At 36.3% G+C, this 23,024-nt stretch overlaps 1 protein-coding gene across 1 annotated transcript in view; it reads right to left on the bottom strand.

Moving 5' to 3' along the window:
• Positions 1 to 23,024, bottom strand: part of C25H12orf40 (chromosome 25 C12orf40 homolog) — an 81,939-nt gene that overhangs the window by 30,404 nt on the left and 28,511 nt on the right. The window contains exon 7 of the mRNA XM_043447091.1: positions 15,728 to 15,843. Coding sequence (XP_043303026.1) covers positions 15,728 to 15,843 — 116 coding nt within the window. The remainder of the gene's footprint in view (positions 1 to 15,727; positions 15,844 to 23,024) is intronic.

Below are 23,024 nucleotides of genomic sequence, written 5' to 3'. Positions count from 1 at the left end.
TATATGCAAGACAGAAAGAGAGACACAGATGTACAGAACAGACTTTTAGACTCTGTGGGAGAAGGTGAGGGTGGGATGTTCTGAGAAACTAGCATTGAAACAAGTATACTATCAAGGGTGAAACAGATCACCAGCCCAGGTTGGATGCATGAGACAAGTGCTCAGGGCTGGTACACTGGGATGATCCAGAGGGATGGGATGGAGAGGGAGGCAGGAGGGGGGATCGGGATGGGGAACACATGTAAATCCATGACTGATTCATGTCAATGTATGGCAAAAACCACTACAATATTGTAAAGTAATTAGCCTCCAACTAATATAAATAAATGAAAAAAAAAATCTACCTGTGAATAATTTTGGAAGCCGTCCATAAAAATTAAAAAAAAATTATTAGCAGCTGATTTAGTGCATTTATGGGACATGGGCAATTTCAATATATCATCACATTGATTTTTCCATATAACCATGAAGGAAAGATGCTATCGCTAGTCTAGATGAGGTAGACGAAATGTCAAAAGATATAAATAAGTTAGCAACAGTCTCATGACTAATAAGTAAGAGATCTACTTTTCAAAATAAGTTTGACACTAAGGTATAATATCTGTATTTTTAACAATTTATTTTAAAATCTATATTTGTAAACAAAACACATCTCTGCTAAACTGTCTCTAGTTGAGTGAGTCAGATGAAGGGGATTCATCACCTTGTCAGTTCTGTCTCCTTTGATTGTCAAAACTTCTCTTAAGTATTGACCAGGAATTTACTTTTTAACATTTCTCTAATTTCTCCAGAGTTATCTTTAGAAGAACCCTGGACAAAATTGATCTTATGCCTCTTTTGCATCCAATATTTGGAGATGATTTAGACTAAACTTCAGTCATTATCATTTAGACTAAAATTTAAAATACCCAGTTCTGAATAATTTCTTCTTACATGAGAAGGTTTCTAGGCCCTTTCAATTCCCTAGCCACTGTCAGTTCAGTTCAGTCACTCAGTTGTGTCCGACTCTTTGCGACCCCATGGACTGCAGCACGCCAGGCTTCCCTGTCCATCACCAAATCCCAGAGCTTATTCAAACTCATGTCCATCGAGTTAGTGATGCCATCCAACCATTTCATCCTCTGTGATCCCCTTCTCCTCCTGCTTCAACCTTTACCAGCATCAGGGTCTTTTCAAATGAGTCCATTCTTCACATCAGGTGGCCAAAGTACTGGAGTTTCAGCTTCAGCATCAGTCCTTCCAATGAATATTCAGGATTGATTTCCTCTAGCATCAACTGGTTGGATCTCCTTGCAGTCCAAGGGACTCTCAAGAGTCTTCTGCAACACCACAGTTCAAAAGCATCAATTCTTCAACACAGCTTTCTTTATAGTCCAACTCTCACATCCCTACATGATTACTGGAAAAACCATAGCTTTAATTAGACAGACCTTTGTTGGCAAAGTAATGCCTCTGCTTTTTAGGTCCATGAATCAAGGTAAATTGGAAGTGGTCAAACAGGAAATGGAAAGAGTGAACATCAACATTTTAGGGATCAGTGAACTAAAATGGACTGGAATGGGTGAATTTAACTCAGATGACCATTATATCTACTACTGTGGGCAAGAAGAAATGGAGTAGACCTCATAGCCAACAAAAGAGTCCAAAATGCAGTACTTAGATGCAATCTCAAAAATGACAGAATGATCTCTCTTCATTTCCAAGACAAACCATTCAATATTACAGTAATCCAAGTCTATGCCCCAACCAGTAATGCTGAAGAAGCTAAGTTGAACCGTTCTATGAAGACCTATTGCTGGGAGCCAGCACACGAGATCCCACCCATGACAAGGTCATGAGGAGAAGACCTGACAAGCAAGGCAGATCAGGACCTCGGGGATTTCGAAAAGCTGCCCCGTTGCTCACCTTAAAGATGATCTCTGATTTTCTGATGCTTGCTATATTAGACTACTTCCTAATTTCTGTGACACAGGTAGAAGGCCTTCCCCGATCTCTGTCCAAACAGAATCAACTTAGAACTTTAATCAATATGTCCCCTGGACGGTGGTATCCTATAAGATTATCCAGGATGAAAGGAGTGTTTCAATTTAGACCCCTTTGCTGGCATTCTAGCCTGCTTGGCAAATGTGTACTAATGCACATGACTGCTCACAACACCTTAATCATAAACAGCATAAAGAACCTGATCACACAAAGGCCCTAATAGGCACAGGGCCCTTCGGGGGTGAGGAAGCCCTATCAGAGAACACAAAAATATTATTCTAAAAGTGGTTATAGTTAAAGATTTAGAAAAATAAGAGTTTAGAATTGTTAATTTTAACCAGGAATGATAAACAGGGGCTGCCTCACTGGAGCTGCAGCGTCTTTGTGTGGTAAACCTTTTAGATAAATTTAACTGATAACTTCTCCAAAAGGACTGACCTTACGGAAAACAGCTTTGCATTCACCTAGGTCATGAAATGTCAATAGGTCCCATGGCCAGAAGATAATGTACAAGACTCTCACAAAGAAGTATGCAGAAAACACCCTGGTTTCATGAAGGACAAGCTGCTGTAATGTTAAACTATCTTCCCCTTAGAAATGTACTAACTTAGGATATAAAAGCTATGGTAAAAAATAAAGATTTGCCAGACTCTGCTGCACACCCCCAGTCTGGTCTCTCTCTCTCTCTCTCTCGCCGATGCTGTTCATCCTGAGGGTACCCCTGGATCCTGCCGAGGCTGAACCCTGGCAATCTATAAGACTTCTGGAACTTACACCCCAAAGACGTCCTTTTCATTATAGGGGACTGGAATGCAAAAGTAGGAAGGCAAGAGCTACCTAGAACAATAGGCAAATTTTGGCTTGGAGTACAAAATGAAGCAGGGCAAAGGCTAACAGAGTTTTGCCAAGAAAACGCACTGTTTGCCAACAAAGAGCAAACACCCTCTTCCAACAACACAAGAGATGACTCCACACATGGACATCACCAGATGGTCAATACCAAAATCATATTGATTATATTCTTTGCAGCCAAAGATGGAGAAGCTCTATACAGTCAGCTAAAACAAAACCAGGAGCTGACTGTGGTTTAGATCATGAACTTCTTATTGCAAAATTTAGACTGAAATGGAAGAAAGTATGGAAAACCACTAGACCATTCAGGTATGACCTAAATCAAATCCCTTATGATTATACAGTGGAAGTGACAAATAGATTAAGAGATTAGATTTGATAGAGTGCCTGAAGAACTATGGATGGAAGTTCATGACAGTGTACAGTAGGTGGTGATCAAAACCAATCCCAAGAAAAAGAAATGCAAAAAGGCAAAATGGTTGTCTGAGGAGGCCTTACAAATAGCTGAGAAAAGAAGAGAAGCAAAAGGCAAAAGAAAAAAGGAAAGATATTCCTATTTGAATGCAGTTCCAAAGAATAGCAAGGAGAGATAAGAAAGCCTTCCTCAGTGATCAATGCAAAGAAATAGAGGAAAATAATAGAATGGGAAAGATTAGAGATCTCATCAAGAAAATTAGAGAAATTAGAGAACATTTCATGAAAAGATGGGCACAATAAAGGACAGCAACGGTATGGACCTAATAGAAGCAGAGGATATTAAGAAGAGGTGGCAAGAATACACAGAAGAACCATACAAAAAAGATCTTCATGACCCAGATAATCACAATGGTGTGATCACTCACCTACAACCAGACATTCTAGAACGCAAAGCCAAATGGGCCTTAGAAAGAAGCATCACTACAAACAAAGCTAGTGGAGGTGATAGAATTCCAGTTGATCTATTTCAAGTCCTAAAAGACGATGCTGTGAAAGTGCTGCACTCAATATGCCAGCAAATGTGGAAAACTCAGCAGTGGCCATAGGACTGGAAAAGGTCAGTTTTCACTCCAATCCCAAAGACCTTGCCAGAGAATGCTCAAATTAGTCACTGTAACAACAGCAATAATAGAAGCTCTATTTACACATTTTTGAGGCTTCCCAGGTGGCACTGGAAAAAAAAAAGATCTGCTTCACTGACTGTAGTAAAGCCTTTGACTGTGTGGATCACAACAAACTGTGGAAAATTAATAAAGTGATAGGAATACCAGACACCACCTTACCTGACTCCTGAGAAACCTGTATGCAGGACAGAAAGCAACAATTAAAACTGCACATGGAAAAATGAACTGGTTGAAAATTGGAAAGGAGTATGACAAGGCTGTATATTGTCACCCTGCTTATTTAACTTACATGCATAGTAGTATATGACATGAAATGCTGGACTGGGGGACTCATAAGCTGGAGTCAAGATTGCTTGGAGAAGTATCAACAATCTCAGATATGCAGATTAAACCACTTTAATGGCAGAAAATGAAGAGGAACTAAAGAGCCTCTTGACAAAGGTGAAAATGGTAAGTGGAAATGCTGGCTTAAACATCAACATTCAAACATGAAGATTATGGCATCCAATCCTATCACTTTATGACAAATAGATATGGAAAAAGTAGAAACAGTGTCAGATTTCATTTTCCTGGGCTCCAAAATCAATGTGGCTAGTGACTGCAGTCACGGAATTAAAAGATGCTTGCTCCTTGGGAAAAAACCTATGACAAATCTAGACAGTATATTAAAAACCAGAGATATCACTTTGCCAAGAAAGGTCAGTCTGGTGAAAGTCATGGTTTTTCCAGTAGTCATGTATGAATGCGAGAATTGGACCATAAAGAAGCCTGGGTGCCAAAGAATTGATGCTTTGGAACTGTGGTGCTAGAGAGGACTCTTGAGAGTCCTTTGGTCTGTTAAGGAGATTAAACCAGTCAGTTCTAAAGGAAATCAACCCTGAATATTTATTGGAAAGACTCGTGCTTAAGCTGATGGTCCAATACTTTGGCCACCTGATGCAAGGAGCCAACTCATTGGAAAAGACCCTGATGTTGGGAAAGACTGAGGGCAAGAGGAAAAGGGGAGAGCAGAGAATGAGTGGATTTGATGGCATTACTGACTCAATGGATATGAGTCTGAGCAAACTCTGGGAGACAGTGAAGGACAAGGAAGCCTGGGGTGCTGCAGTTCATGGGGTCGCAAACAGTCGGATATGACTTGGCAACTGAACAACAACAACAACAAGGTGGCGCTAGTGGTAAAGAATCCCCCGGCCAGCATAGGAGACATGAGAAATGGGAGTTCGGTCCCTGGGTGGGGAAGATCCCCTGGAGGAGGAAACGGCACCCCACTCCAGTACTTTTACTGGAAGAATCCCATGAACACAGGAGCCTGGCAGGCTACAATCCATTGGGTCACAAAAGTCAGATGTGACTAAGGATCTGCGCAAACATCAGGGCAGATATCAGTGGAATAGAAAGCAAACAAAAACAATAATAGAGAAAATTGATAAAACTGAAAATTTAGCAAATAAAATTAGCAAAAATTTAGGTATACTAATCAAGGAAAAAAAGTAGAAAAGACACATATCTGGAATTAAAGAAGGGATATCAACACTTTTACAGAAATTAAAGTGACTATGGGAATACCGTGAACAACTATATAATAACAAATAATATAACTTAGATGAAATGGATGAAATCCTATAAAAACACACATTATGACAAAGAAATTAAAAGGAAATTTAAAAATCTGAGTAAATTTGTAACAAGCAAAAAATAAAAAAGAATTATTAGTTAAAAGTTTTCTAAGAAAAGCCCAGGTGCAGAAACATTTAAAGAAAAATTAACCACACCACAGTGGCTCAGTGGTAATAATCTGCCTGCAATTCAGAGATGCAGGAGACCTGGGTTAATCCCTGGGTTGGGAAGATTCCCTGGAGGAGGACATGGCAACCCACTCCAGTATTCTTGCCTGGAGAATCCCATGGACAGAGGAGCCTGGCGGGCCACAGTCCACAGGTCACAAAGAGTTGAACACGGCTGAAGTGACTTGGCATGCACACAACCAGCCTCCACAAATACGTCCATTAATAGAGGCAGACACATTTTCCAACTTGTGCTATGAAGCCAGTATCATGACTCTGGTACCAAAGCCAGACAAAGACATTATAAGTAAAGAAAAATTCAGACCAATATTCCCCATGAAATAGATGCAAGCAGAATTGACATGTATATATGATCATGTATAAAACAGATAGCTAGCTGTACATACAGCACAGGGAGCTCATCTCGGTGATCAGTGATAACCTAGAGGAGTGGGATGGTGGGGATGGGAAGGAGGCTACAGAGGGAGGAGATACATGTATGCATAGAGCTGATTCATGCTGTTGTACAGGTGAAACTAACACAACACTGCAAAACAAATACACTCCAGTTAAAAAAAATCCTATGATAAACCATGACAGAAATGAATATGAAAAAAATAGATCCAACATATATGTACAACTGAGTTACTGTGCTGTACGGCAGAATTAACTATAACAAAATAAGTCTCTCTACATATTTTTAAAAATCATCAACAAAATATTACCAAAAAAAAAAATCCAGCACTTTATGAAATGGGTTATAGAACATGACTAAGCAGCCTTTATGCCAGGAAGGCAAGGTGGTTTAACATTTGAAAGTAAGGTAATGTATATATTAATAGAATAAAAACAAACTACATGATAATCTCAAAGGACATAGAATGAGCATTTGACCAAATCAATGATAAAAACCTTCAATAAACTAGGAATAGAAGTGCAGGCAAACAAAAGGCACCTACAAAAACCTAAAGGTAACATCATACTTGGCCTTCCCAGCCAGCACAGCAGGAAAGAATCTTCCTGCCAAGCAGGAGATATGGGTCTGATCCCTGGGTTTGGAAGATTCCCTGGAGAAGAATATGCAAACCTACTCCACTATTCTTACCTGAGGAAATGACACGGACAAAAGAGTAATTAAATATGATATTGTATTTGTTGTTTAGTCACTAAGATGTGTTCAATTTTTTTGAGACCCCATGGATTGTAGCCTGCCAGGCTATTCAAAAATTGCAGGCAGATTCTTTACCAGCTGAGCCACAAGGGAAGCCCATCCAAAAATAAAATTAGGAAAATAACTGCAGGTCAAACAAGTGGAATCAAAATGTCATAAATTTTTAAGTTAGGCAAAAATTCTTACGTTTTCTAAAATATATATATTATACATATTATAACATTGTGATTCCACCTGTTTGACTTAGTATGGATCAGTTCAGTTCAGTTCAGTCACTCAGTCATGTCTGACTGTTTGAGACCCCATGGACTGGAGCACACCAAGCTTTCCTGTCCATCACCAATTCCCAGAGCTTACTCAAACTCATGGCCATTGAGTTGGTGATGCCATCCAACCATCTCATCCTCTGTCATCCCCTTCTCCTCCTGCCTTCAATCTTTCCCAGCATCAGGGTCTTTTCAAATGAGCTAGTTCTTCACATCAGGTGGCCAAAGTACTGGAGTTTCAGCTTCAGCATCAGTCCTTCCAATGAACACCCAGCACTGATCCCCTTTAGGATGGACTGGTTGGATCTCTTTGCAGTCCAAGGGACTCTCAAGAGTCTTCTCCAACACTACAGTTCAAAAGCATCAATTCTTCAGTGCTCAGCTTTCTTTATAGTCCAACTCTCACATCCATACATGACTACTGGAAAAACCATAGTTTGAATAGATGAACCTTTGTTGGCAAAATAACATCTCTGCTTTTTAATATGTGTCTAGGTTGGTCATAGCTTTTCTTCCAAGGAGCAAGTGTCTTTTAATTTCAAGGCTGCCGTCACCATCTGCAGTGATTTTGGAGCCCAAGAAAATAGTCTCTCACTGTTTCCACTGTTTCCCCATCTATTTGCCATGAAGTAAGGGGACCAGATGCCATGATCTTTGTTTTCAGAATGTTGAGTTTTAAGCCAATTTTTTCACTCTTCTCTTTCACTTTCATCAAGAGGCTCTTTAGTTCTTCTTCACTTTCTGCCATATGGGTGGTGTCATCTGCATATCTGAGGTTATTGATATTTCTCCTGGCAATCTTGACTCCAGCTTGTGCTTCATCCAGTCTGACATTTAGCATGACGTACTCTGAACAGAAGTTAAATAAGCAGGGTGACAATATATAGCCTTGACATACTCCTTTCCAGATTTGGAACCAGTCTGTTGTTCCAAGTCCAGTTCTAACTGCTGCCTCTTGGCCTGCATACATATTTCTCAGGAGGCAGGTCAGGTGGTCTGGTATTCCCATCTCTTTAAGCGTTTTCCACAGTTTGTTGTGATCCACATAGTCAAAGGGTTTGGCATAGTCAATAAAGCAGAAGTAGATGTTTTTCTGGAACTCTCTTGCTTTTTTGATGATCCAATGGATGCTGGCAGTTTGACCTCTGGTTCCTCTGTCTTTCCTAAATCCAGCTTGAACATCTGTAAGTTCCCGGTTCACATACTGTTGAAGCCTGGCTTGGGGTATTTTGAGCATTACTTTGATAGTGTGTAATGTGCAATTACTGTGATGAGTGCAACTGTGTGGTAGTTTGAACATTCTTTGGCATTGCCTTTCTTTGGGGTTGGAATGAAAACTGACCTTTTCCAGTCTCTTTTAAGATTTGTGAAGAAACAGCTCAGATTTTATTTTTTTCATAAACATGTCTCAATCAGGATCCTTTTCAATAAAACAAAACAATTCTAAGAAAATAAAATAATTGCAAGGATGTTGGCCTGTAATTTTCTTTCTTGGTGGTATCTTTGTCTGGTTTTGGTATCAGACTGATGGGTGGCTTCATAAAATGTCTTTGGGAGTATTCCTTTTTCTTCAATTTTTTTGAAGAGTTAGAAAATTGGTATAATTTTTTTCTTTGTATGTTTGGTAGAATTCACCTGTGGAGCCATCTGATCCTGGACTTATGTTTGTAGGGGCATTTATTATTATTATTACAGATTCCATTTTATTTCTAGCAATTGACCAGTTAAATTTATCTATTTTTTTTTTTACTCAGTTTTGGCAAGCTGTATGCTTCTAGAAAATTGTCCATTTCTTTTAGATTATCAACTTTGTTCACAAATAATTATTCACAGTAATTTCTTGACTTTTTTTTTTATTTCTGCAGTATCAATTATGATTTCTCCTCTTTCATTTCTTACTTTCCTTTTTTGGGGTTCTTCTTTCTTTTCTTCCTTATGAGCCTGGCCAAAGGTTTGTTAATTTTGTTTACCTTCTCAACAAAGTAACTCAGTTATATTGAGTTTTTCTACTGTTTTTAATCTCTATTTTATTTCCTCTGATCTTTATTATCTGCTTCCTTTGGCTGACTTTAGGTTTTGTTTGTTCTTTGTCTAATTCTTTTTAGGTGGTGGGCTGTGTTGTTTAAGATTTTTCTTGTTTCTTAAAGAAGGCCCGTATTGCTATGAACTTCCCTCTAAGAACACCTTTTGCTGTATCCCATAAATTTTGTAAGGTTGTGTTTTCATTATCATTTGCCTCAAGGTATTTTTTAATTAATTAATTAATTTATGTTTGGCTGTGCTGGGTCTTCATTGCTGTGCAGGCTTTTCCCTAGTCGTGGCGAGCCAGAGCTACTCTTCATTGCAGTGCATGGGCTTCTCACTAGGGTGGTTTCTCTTGTTGTGGAGCACAGGCTCTAGGGCATGCAGGCTTCAGTACTGAGCCCATATTGAAGCACACAGGCTCAACAGTTGCAGTTCCTGGCCTCTAGAGCACAGGCTCAGTAGTTGTGGCACATGGGCTTAGCTACTCCATGGCATGTGGGATCTTCCTGGACAAGGGATCAAACCTGTGCCTCCTGCATTGACAAGCAGATTATTTAATACTGAGCCACCAGAGAAGCCAACCTCAAGGTATTTTCTAAATTTCTTCTTTGATTTCATTACTGACCCACTGTTTTTTTAGTAAGAAGAAAACTACAGGCCAGTATCTTTGATGAACATAGATGTAGAAATTCTCAACAAAACATTAGGAAATCAAATCCAACAACACATAAAAAAGATCATACACCAATATCAAGTTGGAGTCATCCCACAGTTACAAGAATAGTTCAACATACACAAATCAATATGATACATCAACAAAAGAAAAGATAAAATCACATGATACAGAAAAAAAATTTGATAAAATTCAATATCAATTCATGACAGAAACCGTTATGAAAGGGTAGAGAGGGAATATATTTCAACATAATACAAACTATTTATGTCAGACTCATATCTATGTTAATACTCAATGGTAAAAGGCTAAAATCCTTTCTGCTAAAATCTGGAACCAAACAAGGATACCCACTCTCATCACTTCACTTCAACATTGTATTGGGAGCCCCAGAAACAGCAATCAGAAAAGAAAAAGAAAGAAAAGGTATTTGAACTGATAGGGAAGTAGCAAAATTGTCAATTTACCACTTGATGGTAAGATGACATGATATATATAGAAATCACTAAAGACTCCATACAAAAATTATTATAACTAATAAATTCAGCAAAGTAGCAGGATACAAGATTAACATACAGAAATTGGTTCCATTTCTTTACATTAACAATAAAATAGGAGAAAGGGAACATGAAAAAAATTAGTATCTTTCAAAACTGCATCAAAAAATGCTTGGGAATAAACCTCACTAAGGAGGTGAAACACATATCTGAAAACTACAGAAGACTAACAGTAGAAATTGAAGACAATTCAAAGAAATGGAAAGATAGCCCATGTTCTTGGGTTGGAAGAATCCATCCTGTTACAATGGCCATACTATCCAAAACAATCTACAGATTTAATGTGATCCCTATTAAATTACCCATGATGTTTTTTCACAGAACTAGAATGAATAATCCTAAAACTTACATGGAACTATAGAAGACCTAGAATTGCCAAAGTAATCCTGAGGAAAAGAACAGAGCAGGAGTCACAACTCTTCTAGACTTCAGATAATAATACACAGCTGTAGTAATCAAAGCAGCATGTGATTGGCACAAAAACAGACATGTGGATCAATACACCAGAGTAGACAGCCCAGAAATAAACCCATGAAACTACAGACAGTTAATCTTTGACAAAGGAGGCAAGAATACACAATGGGGAAAGGGTAGTTTCTTCAGCAAGTAGTACTGGGAGAGTTAGACAGCTACACAGAAATCAATGAAGTTAAGAGCACACCCTTCCAATTTACACAAAAATAAGCTCAAAAGGGCCTAAAGACTTAAATACAAGACAAGACACTATAAAATGCCTAGTAGATAACACAGGCAAAACATTCTTTGACATAAATTGAACCCAGTATTTTCTTAGGTCAGTCTCCCAAGGCAACAGAAATAAAAGCAAAGATAAACAAATGGGATCTAATCAAACTTGCAAGCTTTTGCACAGCAAAAGAAACCATAAGCAAAACAAAAAAACAACCTATAGACTGGGAGGAAATATTTGCAAATGATACAACTGACAAGGGATTAACTTCCCAAATAGAAAAACAGCTCTTACAATTCAGTAACAAAGAAATAAATAACCGAATTGAAAAATGGGCAGAAGACCTAAATAGACAATTCTCCAAAGAAGACATATGTATGGCCAATAGGTGCATGAAAAGATTCTCTTAACTATTAGAGAAATGCAAATCAAAACTTCTGACCTCACAGCAGTCAGAATGGCCACCATTAAAACATCTACAAACAAATGCTGGAGAGGGTGTGGAGTAAAAAGAACCCTCCTTTGCTACTGGCAGGAATGTAATTTGGTACAGCACTGTGGAAAACAGTATGGACAGGCTCCTTAAAAAGCTAAAAATAGAACTACCATATAATCCAGCAATCTCATTTCTGGGCATATACCCAGATAAAACTATAATTCAAACCCAAATAAAACATGCACCTCTATATTTGTAGCAGTACTATTTACCATAGCCAAGACATGGACATAACCTAAATGTCCACTGACAGAGGAATGGATAAAAAGATATATATTAAATACATATGATGGAATATTACTCAGCCATAAAAAAGAATGAAATAATGCCATCTGCAGCAACATGGATGGACCTAGAGGTTATCACACTAAGCACAGTCAGAAAGAGGAAGACAAATACCATATGATATCATTTATATGTAGAATCTAAAATATGACACAAACATACCTACCTGTGAAACAGACTCGTGGACACAGAGAACAGACTTGTGGTTGCCAAGTGGGGCTTGGGGGAGAGGAGGATTAGGAGTTTGGGATTAGTAGATGCAAGCTATTATATATAGGGTGGATAAACAACAAGGTCCTACTGTATAGCACTGGAAACTATATTCAATAACCTGTGATAAACCATAGTGGAAAAGAAGATGAAAAGAAATATGTATGTTTAACTGTGTCATTTTGCTATACAGCAGAAATTAACAACTGTAAATCAACTATACCTCAAAAGTTTTAAAAAATGAAAATAATTCCATTCATAACAGCATAAAAATAAAATACTTATTTAACAATGTAAACATGAGGCTTATTGAAAGCTACTGTAATTAATTTCATTACATAGAACGCTATTGTAATTACTGAGAAAAAATGAAAGGATGTTAAATAAGATGGAATATTATTCATCCCTAAAAATAAAAATTCTTCTATTTATGACAACATGAATGAACAGGGAGGATATTACGCCAAGTGAAAAACCCAGACACAGAAAAATACTGTAAGATCTCACTTAAATGTAGAATCCCAAATTAAAACATGCAGAGGGTAGTATCATGGTTGCTAGGGACTGAGGAAGTGGGGGAAATGGAGAGATATTGGTCCAAGTGTACAAGTTTCCACTCACAAGATGAATAAGCTCTAGGGATCTAATGTACAACACGGTGACTATAGTTCTTAATGCTACATTTACTCTTGAAATTTGTTAACAGAATAGATCTTAAATGGTCTCACCATACATATAATAATGGTAACTATGTGAGGTGATTGATGTGTCAATTAGCTTGATTATGGTAATCATTTGAATATGTGTATGCCTATTAAATCATCAGAGCAGACAACTTAAATACATACAATTTTTATTCATCAGATTATAGGTCAATAAAGCTGAAGAGAAAGAAAAGCTCACTTCAAGTACACTGGAAAGTTCTCTCATGCCCTCTAAGTTCACACCTCCAAAAAGTAACCACTATTCTTCTTGTTGTCTGAAAAGTCATGTAAATTAAATTATACAATGATTATCTTTTTGTATTGAGATTTATGCATATTCTTGCTTGTTATGACATATATTAGCAGCTCACTTTTTTCATTTCTGTGTACTATTCCATTATATGAATATTATATAATATTCTTAATGGACATCTGGGTTAGTTCAAGTTTGGGACTATTAAGAATAAAGCTCTTATGACATACATATGACAAAAATTGACTAAGAGAAACATTTCATGTTCATGGATTAGAAGAGCCACTATTGTTAAAATGTTAAAATTTTACCAAAATTGGTCTACAGATTCAAAACAATCCCTATAAAAATCAAATTAAACTTCCTTTTCCCCAGAAATGGACAGGCTGTTCCTAAAGTTCATATGAAAATGCAAAGGATTAAGGCAAGCTAAAACATTTTTGAAAAGGAAGAATAAATTGGAGGACTAATACAATTCCCAATTTCAAAACTTACAGTAAAGCTTTAGTAGTTGAAACAGTGTGACAAACATAAAAACAGACACGATTTTTCAATAGAACAGAAATGAGATTACAGGGGAAAATAATTTATACTTTTGTCAATTAATTTTCAACAAACATCTCAAAGCACTCAATGGGGTAAAGATATTCTTTTCTTTCCATAAATGCAAATGATGAAAATAGTTCCTTATTTCATCACACCATATCCTTATGATCCTCACACCATACATAAAAAATTAACTCAAAGTGGAAAATGTCATATTGAAAACTACAAGACAGAAGTAAACATAAGAGAAAATCTTCATAACCTTGCCTCAGGCAAAGACTTGTTAGCTTTGACACCATATGCATGATTCATAAATAAAAATTAATCAATTGCATTTTATAAAAATTAAAACCTGTTAAAAAAAAAGGTTAATGTCAAGAAGACACCATTAAGAAAATAAAAAGGCTAAGCATTTCACCAAACATACATAAATGATTAGTAAGCACATGAAAAGATGCCAACATCATTAAAACCCCAATATGATACCATTACATGTTGACTAAAGTAGCATAAATTTTAAAAGACTAACCATACCAAGTGTTGTCAAGGATGTACCGCAAATGGAACTCTCCTTCTTTGCTGATAGGAATGTAGAAATGACACAAATCACTTGGGAAACATGTCTGCCAGTTTCTTAAAATGTTAAACATATACCAGCAATTCCATATGTAGGTATTTGGTGGTGGTTTAGTCGCTAAGTTGTGTCTAACTCTTGGGCGACCCCATGGACTGTAGCCTGCCAGGCTCTTTGGTCCATGGGATTCTCCAGGCAAGAATATGGAGTTGGTTGTCATTTCCTTCTCCACGGAATCTTCCCAACCCAAGAATCAAACCCGGATCTCCTGCATTGCAGGAAGATTCTTTACTGACTGAGCTATGAGGGAAGCCCTGTAGATACTTACCCAACAGAAATGAAAGCATATGTTCAAACAAGATTTCAACAGCAATGTTCATAGTAGCTTTATTTTGGAATAGCCAAAACTGGGAGAAAAAACCCAACTGTCCATCAACAGATGAATAAATTTTGCTATATTAATACAATGGAAAACTACTCAGAAATAAAAAGAAATAGACTTACTGATACACACAATAAACAACAAAGATGAATCTCAAAGTAATTATGCTGAGTGAAAAAAGATAAACCAAAAATCGGAAAACATACTGTATAATGCCACTTACAGACTAATCAATAGTAACAGAAATCAGATCAACAGTTGCCTTGGGATGGGAGTAAGCAATGTGAAATGACCAGAAGAATGGATTTACAAAGGTGCCCAAGAAACTACAGGAGACGATGAATAAGTTCATTATTTTTAAAATATGCCAAAACTTACCAAAGTGCACATTTTAGGTAAGTTCAGTTTGTTATATGTTGATTATACATTAATAAAGTTGTTTAAAAAAAATCTCAGAACAAAGAGAAAAAAGAAGTGTTTTGTGGCTTTTACAATTCTCCAGGCAAGAAGCAGTGTTTGCTTAGGGTGGGATGGAACCCTTAGAGACGAACACGTAAGTAAATAATATTAAGGTTTCTTAGAAAGCAGAAATGACAATACTTTGCTGGTGAAATGTATATTGAGAGATGAAGAAAAGGAAGAAATCAAGGACAACTTTTATTTTGGCTTAAGCAACTGAGTGAATAATGGTGCTATCTACTAATATGAAGACTTGGATAGGATTACAGAGTCAAGGTTTCTCATCACAATTAACAAGAAATAATTCAAACTGGTTTGACAAGTTTAGTGGATTTTTTAAAAAAGAACTAGGGTTTATATACAGACGTCTAGAAAATAAAAATAGGGCACTGATCAATTACCAGATATGAAAAAGAAATTAATACAATATGACACAATAAAGGAAACTAGTAATTCATGGAAATTATAAAACAGGTGCAAAACACCTTGGCCCCAAATACTTTTAAAAATAAATCAGTTAAAGGTCAATTCGACAATAATTACTTAAAAGTGATTTAATGAAATACTATATTTTATTGATAGTGTTTTTTTTCTAGCAGTAATATTTAGGTCTGTTTACATCTCTAACTAAAAATAGTTGTGTCTGTTAAAAGCAAATTAATAATTTAAGAAATAAATGCTACAGGTTCTTTATTACCTTCAACATCTTTGCTTACCTGTTTAATCTTTCAAATAATGGTCCAGATTGTGCTGTTTCACATGATGGATTGAAAGTATCTTGACTGTCATTTAATTTAGAAACCAAGGAATGAGAATAATTAACATTACTGAGCTGAAAAAGAAAGGAAGAGCTGCCAAAATGGTAATGTACAGATACACAATTTAAATTATTTACCATAAAATGCCATTTAAGTTAATACACATATATTCAAAAAATGTATTATTTTAATCTAAAAGGAAATAATTGCATCCTAGTTGAAAATAAAATAGTTTCTAACAATGAAAGCATATCAGTATTTGAGTGATTATTAAAATAATACAGTTGACACTACGGTGAGCTAAATATTTTTTCACTGGTTAAAAAATACCCAGAACACCAGGATCTTGAGTAAATAAAAGTTAAATTTCTCTCATAGAAATCACATAACCTCTCCCAAGAAAAAAGCTGTACTTAACTCAGTTTTTCCATCTACTGAGTAAAATTTTAGACTGCTACTTTAATATTTCTGAATATCAATATCATTGAGTGCAAAATGCAGAAAGGATTGGAAGACTATTGAGAAAAGCAATGGAAATAATCCATTTATTAATGTGGAAAGTATCATAAGCTATTTTACTGGCTCAACATTAATCTATCCAGCAGTAATAATTTACATCTGAAGTATATATTTATTTATCTGTAAACCATGAAACATAGAGGTAAGTCCACAGAAAATCAATGACAGAAATAGATAAAAAAGAGAGGGAGACAAAAAGAGATACTGAAAGGCTTCAAAAAAATATAAAGGTGTAAAGTAAGGGAAAGCCGAAAATAAAGTCTGACAATACCTCTCACATCTCAGTCTCAGAGAGAGTGACACGGGTACAAAGACAAATTCATTCCTCAGAGCGAGTGACACACAAACACATCAAAAGAGAAGAAATATTATGTATTGGCTCAAATATTAACTTCTCCAGGGTGGTGAGAAGTGAGTCCCAGACCAAATTTTTTCTAACTTTTTTTTTCAATTAACTTTCCTTTGTATCTTATAATTTCATTTCAGTTCTTCTCACTTTTCTTCAAATCCCTCCAAATAAACTATTAAACACTTCACTAAAACTTCACAATGTGACAATATGCCTTGGACAAGTACAAAAGACTCTTGTTGCTGTCTTCTGCTCTATTAAGTATAGCATTATTTATCCTTCTGTAGATAACCACTAATCTATAATCTATAAGTAGGAGGTTATATTTCGATTACAGAGAATTTCATTCTCTAGCCTATAAATTATTTAAAAAAATAAGCATGAGTTTTAAGCAGATCTAGGATGCAAGTTTTAGTCTTGTAAAATACAAACCGAAAGGATAATTGAATATTTTTCACTGCATCCTTCAAAAATTACTGGGTTCTTAAATTAATAAGGCTAACACATATCATTGAAACATAATATCAGTACTTCAATTTTTCTTTTCTGAAAAACAGAAAACATACTTTAATAAAAGTGAATCATGATATATAGCTATAAAATAGCATAACTATAACTAGTAAATTTATAATTATAAACTAATTTGTAAATAATACACAAATATGGCATAAACCACTGCATGCTAAAATTGGGAGGAATTCAAAATAAATATTCCTGCTAATCAGACACAGCATTTATATAACCATTTTCCTCACTACCATTATATATTAATACAATAATCCCTGATGGCTCAGCAGGTAGAGAATCTGCCAGGAATGCAGGAGACACAAGAGACACAGGTTCAATCTCTGGTCAGGAAGATCCCCTAGAGGATGAAATGGCAACCCATTCCAGTATTCTTGCCTGGAAAATACCATGGGCAGAGAAGCCTGGCGGGCTACAGTCCATGGGGTCACGAAAAGTCAGACATGACTGACTGACGAAGCACAAGCACACACACAGTAATCTTTAATAATTTCATTTTTTAAATCTATGCAAATTTAATAGAAAATCACTTCTTGGCATTTTCTATGGAAGATATATTTCAGAATTTTAAATTTTGAATTTTTAGTATTCTTAACCTTATCACATAAAATAATTAAACATTTTAGCATTATACATCTTTACATATTTGTGTAATTATAATTGAAATGCATATAACCAGTTGGCATCTGTCAAATCATGAAAAGAATCAAGTCATCACAATTCATACTTAATAGGCTACTATAACATCACTGAGATTATATATTGCTATTCACAGGATCCTTTCTATAACACATTTACTGGGCCACCATGACATCACCAACTATTTATTTACTGTGATTATAATCATCATACTATTATGTAACACACTGAACAGTTTTCAGTTTCACTATCAATTTTACTAAAAAAATTATTTTTTCAAAGATTTTTAAACATTTCAGTTTTTGAATTCATAATCTCCTTCAGTGCAGGAAATTAAGTTTTCGATCTAAGAGGAACTTTATACCTAATTTATATCCTATTGTGACTATATCTACAGCAAGTTACAACTAATATTTTAAAATCTATAAATAAGAAAAGAACATATCATAAAATATAATGGGATCAAAATGCTAAGAACCTTCGATTCAAAGACACTTATTCATCCTGCCTCTTTTTATATGCAACTTTCTGAAGACTAGATGCTATTCTGGGAATGAAATTTTGTTTTGTAGTATTTCCACTGGAAGATACTTCTGCTGAAAAAGATAGTGGAGTGAAAATGCAGTTTTCTATTCTGTTGAAATGAGGTTAAAACATTCTATATGAGCCCATGACTTGTGATAACTACAGGAAAGACACAATCATTTGATTTGCCAAAATGTATAAATGAGAGATGAGAAAAGTGAAAAATAGAAGCAAAAAAGGTCATGAAATGTAGACAAAGTTCCAAGGAAAGAAAGGCAAGTCAATCAGCAACTGACAAGACTCTACCAGAGAGTTTATCAGCTAAGATTATACTGAAGAGCTCCTTTTCACTGGACTTTATCATTCTTGGTCCTCCCCACCCTCAAGTCCCATTCTACTACACGACATCTAAAAATGGAAAGCCTCAGTTTCATTAATGCACAGCACAGCTGACAAGATTTTCAAGAGATTTTATATCACTGTTTTTACCTTTCTGTCGTTAACTTCAGCAATTTAAGGAAAAGAAAGGATAAACATTACTGTAGCCTTAGATCTTAATATTTCAAACTTTAATCACAATCTGTTCATCTTCTAATTGAATGCAATTTTATTTGCTAAAAGTAGCTCTAAGAGGGAAGTTTACAGTGATATAAGTTTACATCATGAAAAAAGGAAAATCTCAAATGAACATCTAATCTTATACCTAAAGCAATTAGAGAGAGAAGAATAAACAAAACCCAAAATTAGTAGAATTCATAAGTCTCAGAGAAGAAAATAAATGAGGTAGACACTAAAAAACAACAGAAAATAAAAAAATTAAAGGTTAGTTATTTGAAAAGATAAACAAAATTGATAAACCTTACTCAGAGTCATCAAGAAAAAAAGCAAAAGGGTCCAAATCAATAAAGTGAAAGTGTTAGTCACTCAGCTGTGTTTGACTCTGTGACCTCATGGACTGTAGCGTCAGACTACTCTGCCCATAGAATTCTCCAGGCAAGTATACTGGAGTGGCTAGCCACTCCCTTCTCCAGGGGATCTTCCTGATCCAGGAATTGAACCAGGGTCTGCAGGCAGATTCTTTACGGTTTGAGCCACCAGTGAAGCCCCAAATCAATAAAATTAACAATGAAAAAGAAGTTACAACCAACACCACCGAAATACAAAGGACCACAAGAGACTGCTGGGTTTTCCTGGTGACTCAGACAGTAAAGAATTTGCCTATAAAGCAGGAGACCCAGGTTTATAAATCCTTAAAAAGGTACAATCTCTCAAGAATGAACAAGGAAGAAATAGAAAATATGACAGACCAATTTTAAGTACTGAAATTGAACCTGTAACTTTAAAACTTTCAACAAACAAAAGTCCAGGACCAGATGACTTAACACATGGATTTTACCAAACACTGGGAGAAAAGTTAACATCTATCTTTCTGAAACTATTTCAAAAACTGCAGAGAAAGGTACAGTTCCAAACTCATGGTATGAAGCCACCATCACCCTAATACAGAAAACAGACAAAGGTACTCCCCAAAAGAAAATTACAGGCCAATATCACTGATGAAAAATCCTCAACAGCATATTAGCAAACTGAATCCAACAATTCATTAAAAGGATCATATACCAGTAGTCATGTATGGATGTGAGAGCTGGACCATAAAGAAGGCTGAGTGCTGAAGAATTGATGCTTTTGAACTGTGGTCCTGGAGAAGACTCTTGAGAGTCCCTTGGACTGTAAGATCAAACCAGTCAATCCTAAAGGAAATGAACCCTGACTATTCATTGGAAGGACTGATGCTGAAGCCGAAGCTTCAATACTTCAGCCACCTGATGCAAAGAACTGACTGAAAAGACCCTGATGCTGGGGAAGATTGAGGGCGGGAGGAGAAGGGGGTGACAGGGGATGAGATTGTTGGATGGCATCATAGTCTCAGTGGACATGAGTTTGAGCAAACTCCGGGAGATACTAAAGGACAGGGAAGCGTGGCATGCTGCAATTCATGGGATGCAGAGTCAAACATGACTTAGCGACTGAACAACAAATGCCATGATCAAGTAGTACTTACCCCAGCAATACAAAGATTTTTCAATATCCACAAATTAATCAGTGTAAAATACCACATTCACAAACTGAAGAATAAAAGTCATATGACCATCTCAATAAATACAGAAAAGGTTTTTGATAAAATTCAACACCCATTTATGATAAAAACTCTCCAGAAAGTGGGAATAGAGGGAACATATCTCAACATAATACAGGCCATATATGACAAACCCACAGTAAACATCATACTCAACCCATTTCCTCTAAGATCAGGAATAAGACAAGGCTGTCCACACTTTCACTAGTGCAGTTTTGGAAGTCCTGGCCATAGCAGTCAAAAAAGAAAGAGAAATTTAAAAAAAATTCAAATTGGAAAAGAAGAGGTAAAACTGTCACCATTTGCAGAGGACATGACACTATATTTGCTTCCCTGGTAGCTCAGCTGGTAAAAAAAATTCGCCCACAATGTGGCAGACCTGGGTTTGACCCCTAGGTTGGGAAAATCCCCTGAAGAAGGGAACAGCTACCCACTCCAGCATTCCACCAGGAGAATTCCACGGACTGAATAGTCCATGGGGTCGCAAAGAGTCAGACATGACTGAGAGATTTTCACTTTCATACATAGAAAACCCTAAAGATGCTACCAGAAAACTTCTAGAGCACATCAGTGAATGTGGTAAAGTTGCAGGATACAAAATTAACACAGAGAAATCTATTGCATTTCCATACACTCACAATGGAAGATCAGAAAGAGAAATTACAGAAACAATTTCACTTATCATCACATCACAAAGATGAAAATATCTAGAAAGAAACCTGTCTAAGGAGGCGAAAGATCTATACTCTGAAAATGGTAAGACACCGATGAAAGAATCTGAAGATGACACAAACTGATGGAAAGATATACCATGTTCCTGAACCGGAAGAATTAATGTTGTTAAAATGACTCCCTACCCAAGGCAATTTACAGATTCACTTTGGAGTATAGTATGAAGGTTCCTTAAAAACTAAAAATAGAACTATCATATGCTCCTGAAATCCCACTCCTGGGCATCTATCTGAAGAAAACCATAATTTGAAAAGATACATGCATCCCAATGTTCATCACAGCACTATTTACAACAGTCAAGACATGGAAACAACCTAAATGTCCACAAACAGATGAATGGATAAAGAATATGTGATATATATATATTTACTCAGTTATAAAAAAGAACAAAATAATGCCATTTGCAGCAACATGGATAGATCTAGAGATAACCATATTAAGAAAAGTAAGCCAGACAAAGAAAGACAAATATCACAGGATATCACTTATAAATGGAATCTAAAAAAACAGATACAAATGAACTTATCTACAAAACAGAAACAGACCCACAGACAGAGAAAACAAACTTAGAGTTACCAAAGTCAAAAGTGGGGAGGGATAAATTAGGAAGTTGGGATTAACATATACACACTACTATATGCTTCCCAAGTGGCTCAGTGGTAAAGAATCTAGCTGCTAATGCAGGAGCCACAGGAAACATGGGTTCGATCCCTGGGTCGGAAAGATCCCCTGGAGGAGGAAATGGCAACCCACTCCAGGATTCTTGCCTGGAAAATTCCATGGACAGAGTAGCCTGGTGGGCTACAGTCCATGTGGGTCACAAAGAATCAGACGGACATGACTGAGTGACTGAGCACCCAGGCACTACTATATACAAAGTGAATAACCAATAAGAACCTACTGGATAGCCCAGAGAACTATACTCAATACTTTGTAATAACTGGAACTTCCTTGGTGGTCCAGGGGTTAAGAATCCACCTTGCAATGCAGGAGATATGGATCTGATCCCTGGTCCAGGAACTAAGGTCGCATAAGCTGTGGAGCAACTAACCCTACATGCTGCTACTACTGAGTGCATGTGCTCCAGAGCCCATATGAAGAACACACACGCCACAACTAGAGTCCACGGCCTCAACAAAAGATCCCACATGACTCAGTGAAGATCCTGTGTGCTGCAAGTAAGAGCTGATGCTTCCAAACAAATATATAAACAAATACTTTAAAATATATATTTTGTAATAACCTATAAAGAAAAACATTCAAAAAACTAATGCCATCACTTCATGCCAAATAGATCGGAAAAAACTGGAAACAGTGACGGACTTCCTTTTCTTGAGCTCTAAAATCACCGTAGACAGTGACTGCAGCCATGAAATTAAAAAATGCTTGGTTGGATGGCACTACTGACACAATGGACAAGAGTTTGAGCAAACTCTGGGAGACAGTGAAGGACAGGAAGCCTGGTGTGCTGCAGTCCATGGGGTCACAAAGAGTTGGAGACGACTGAGCTACTGAACAACAATAATAAAGGAAAAAATTTCAATATATATATAATTAAGCCACTATACTGTACACCTGAAACAAACACAACATTGTAAATCAGCTATACTTCAATTAAAAAATAAGTAAACAAAATTTTTAAAAATTAAAATTTGCTAAAAAAAATAATCATTTGCAATACTTTGAAAAATAATCCTAGGATCAACAAGACTATCGAAAATAATAGTTTCATATGAAATCAAACAATCTGATCACTGTGTGAAGAGATGAATTACTAATGATCACATGAACCAAAAACAGGAATCTTCAAATGAACTATCCTTTACAGC

This window comes from Cervus canadensis, chromosome 25, assembly GCF_019320065.1.
Source record: "Cervus canadensis isolate Bull #8, Minnesota chromosome 25, ASM1932006v1, whole genome shotgun sequence".
In the NCBI taxonomy this organism is placed as follows: Eukaryota; Metazoa; Chordata; class Mammalia; order Artiodactyla; family Cervidae; genus Cervus; species Cervus canadensis.
The sequence above is the reverse complement of the archived record's forward strand: the minus strand, read 5'-3'. Positions and strand labels throughout refer to the sequence as shown.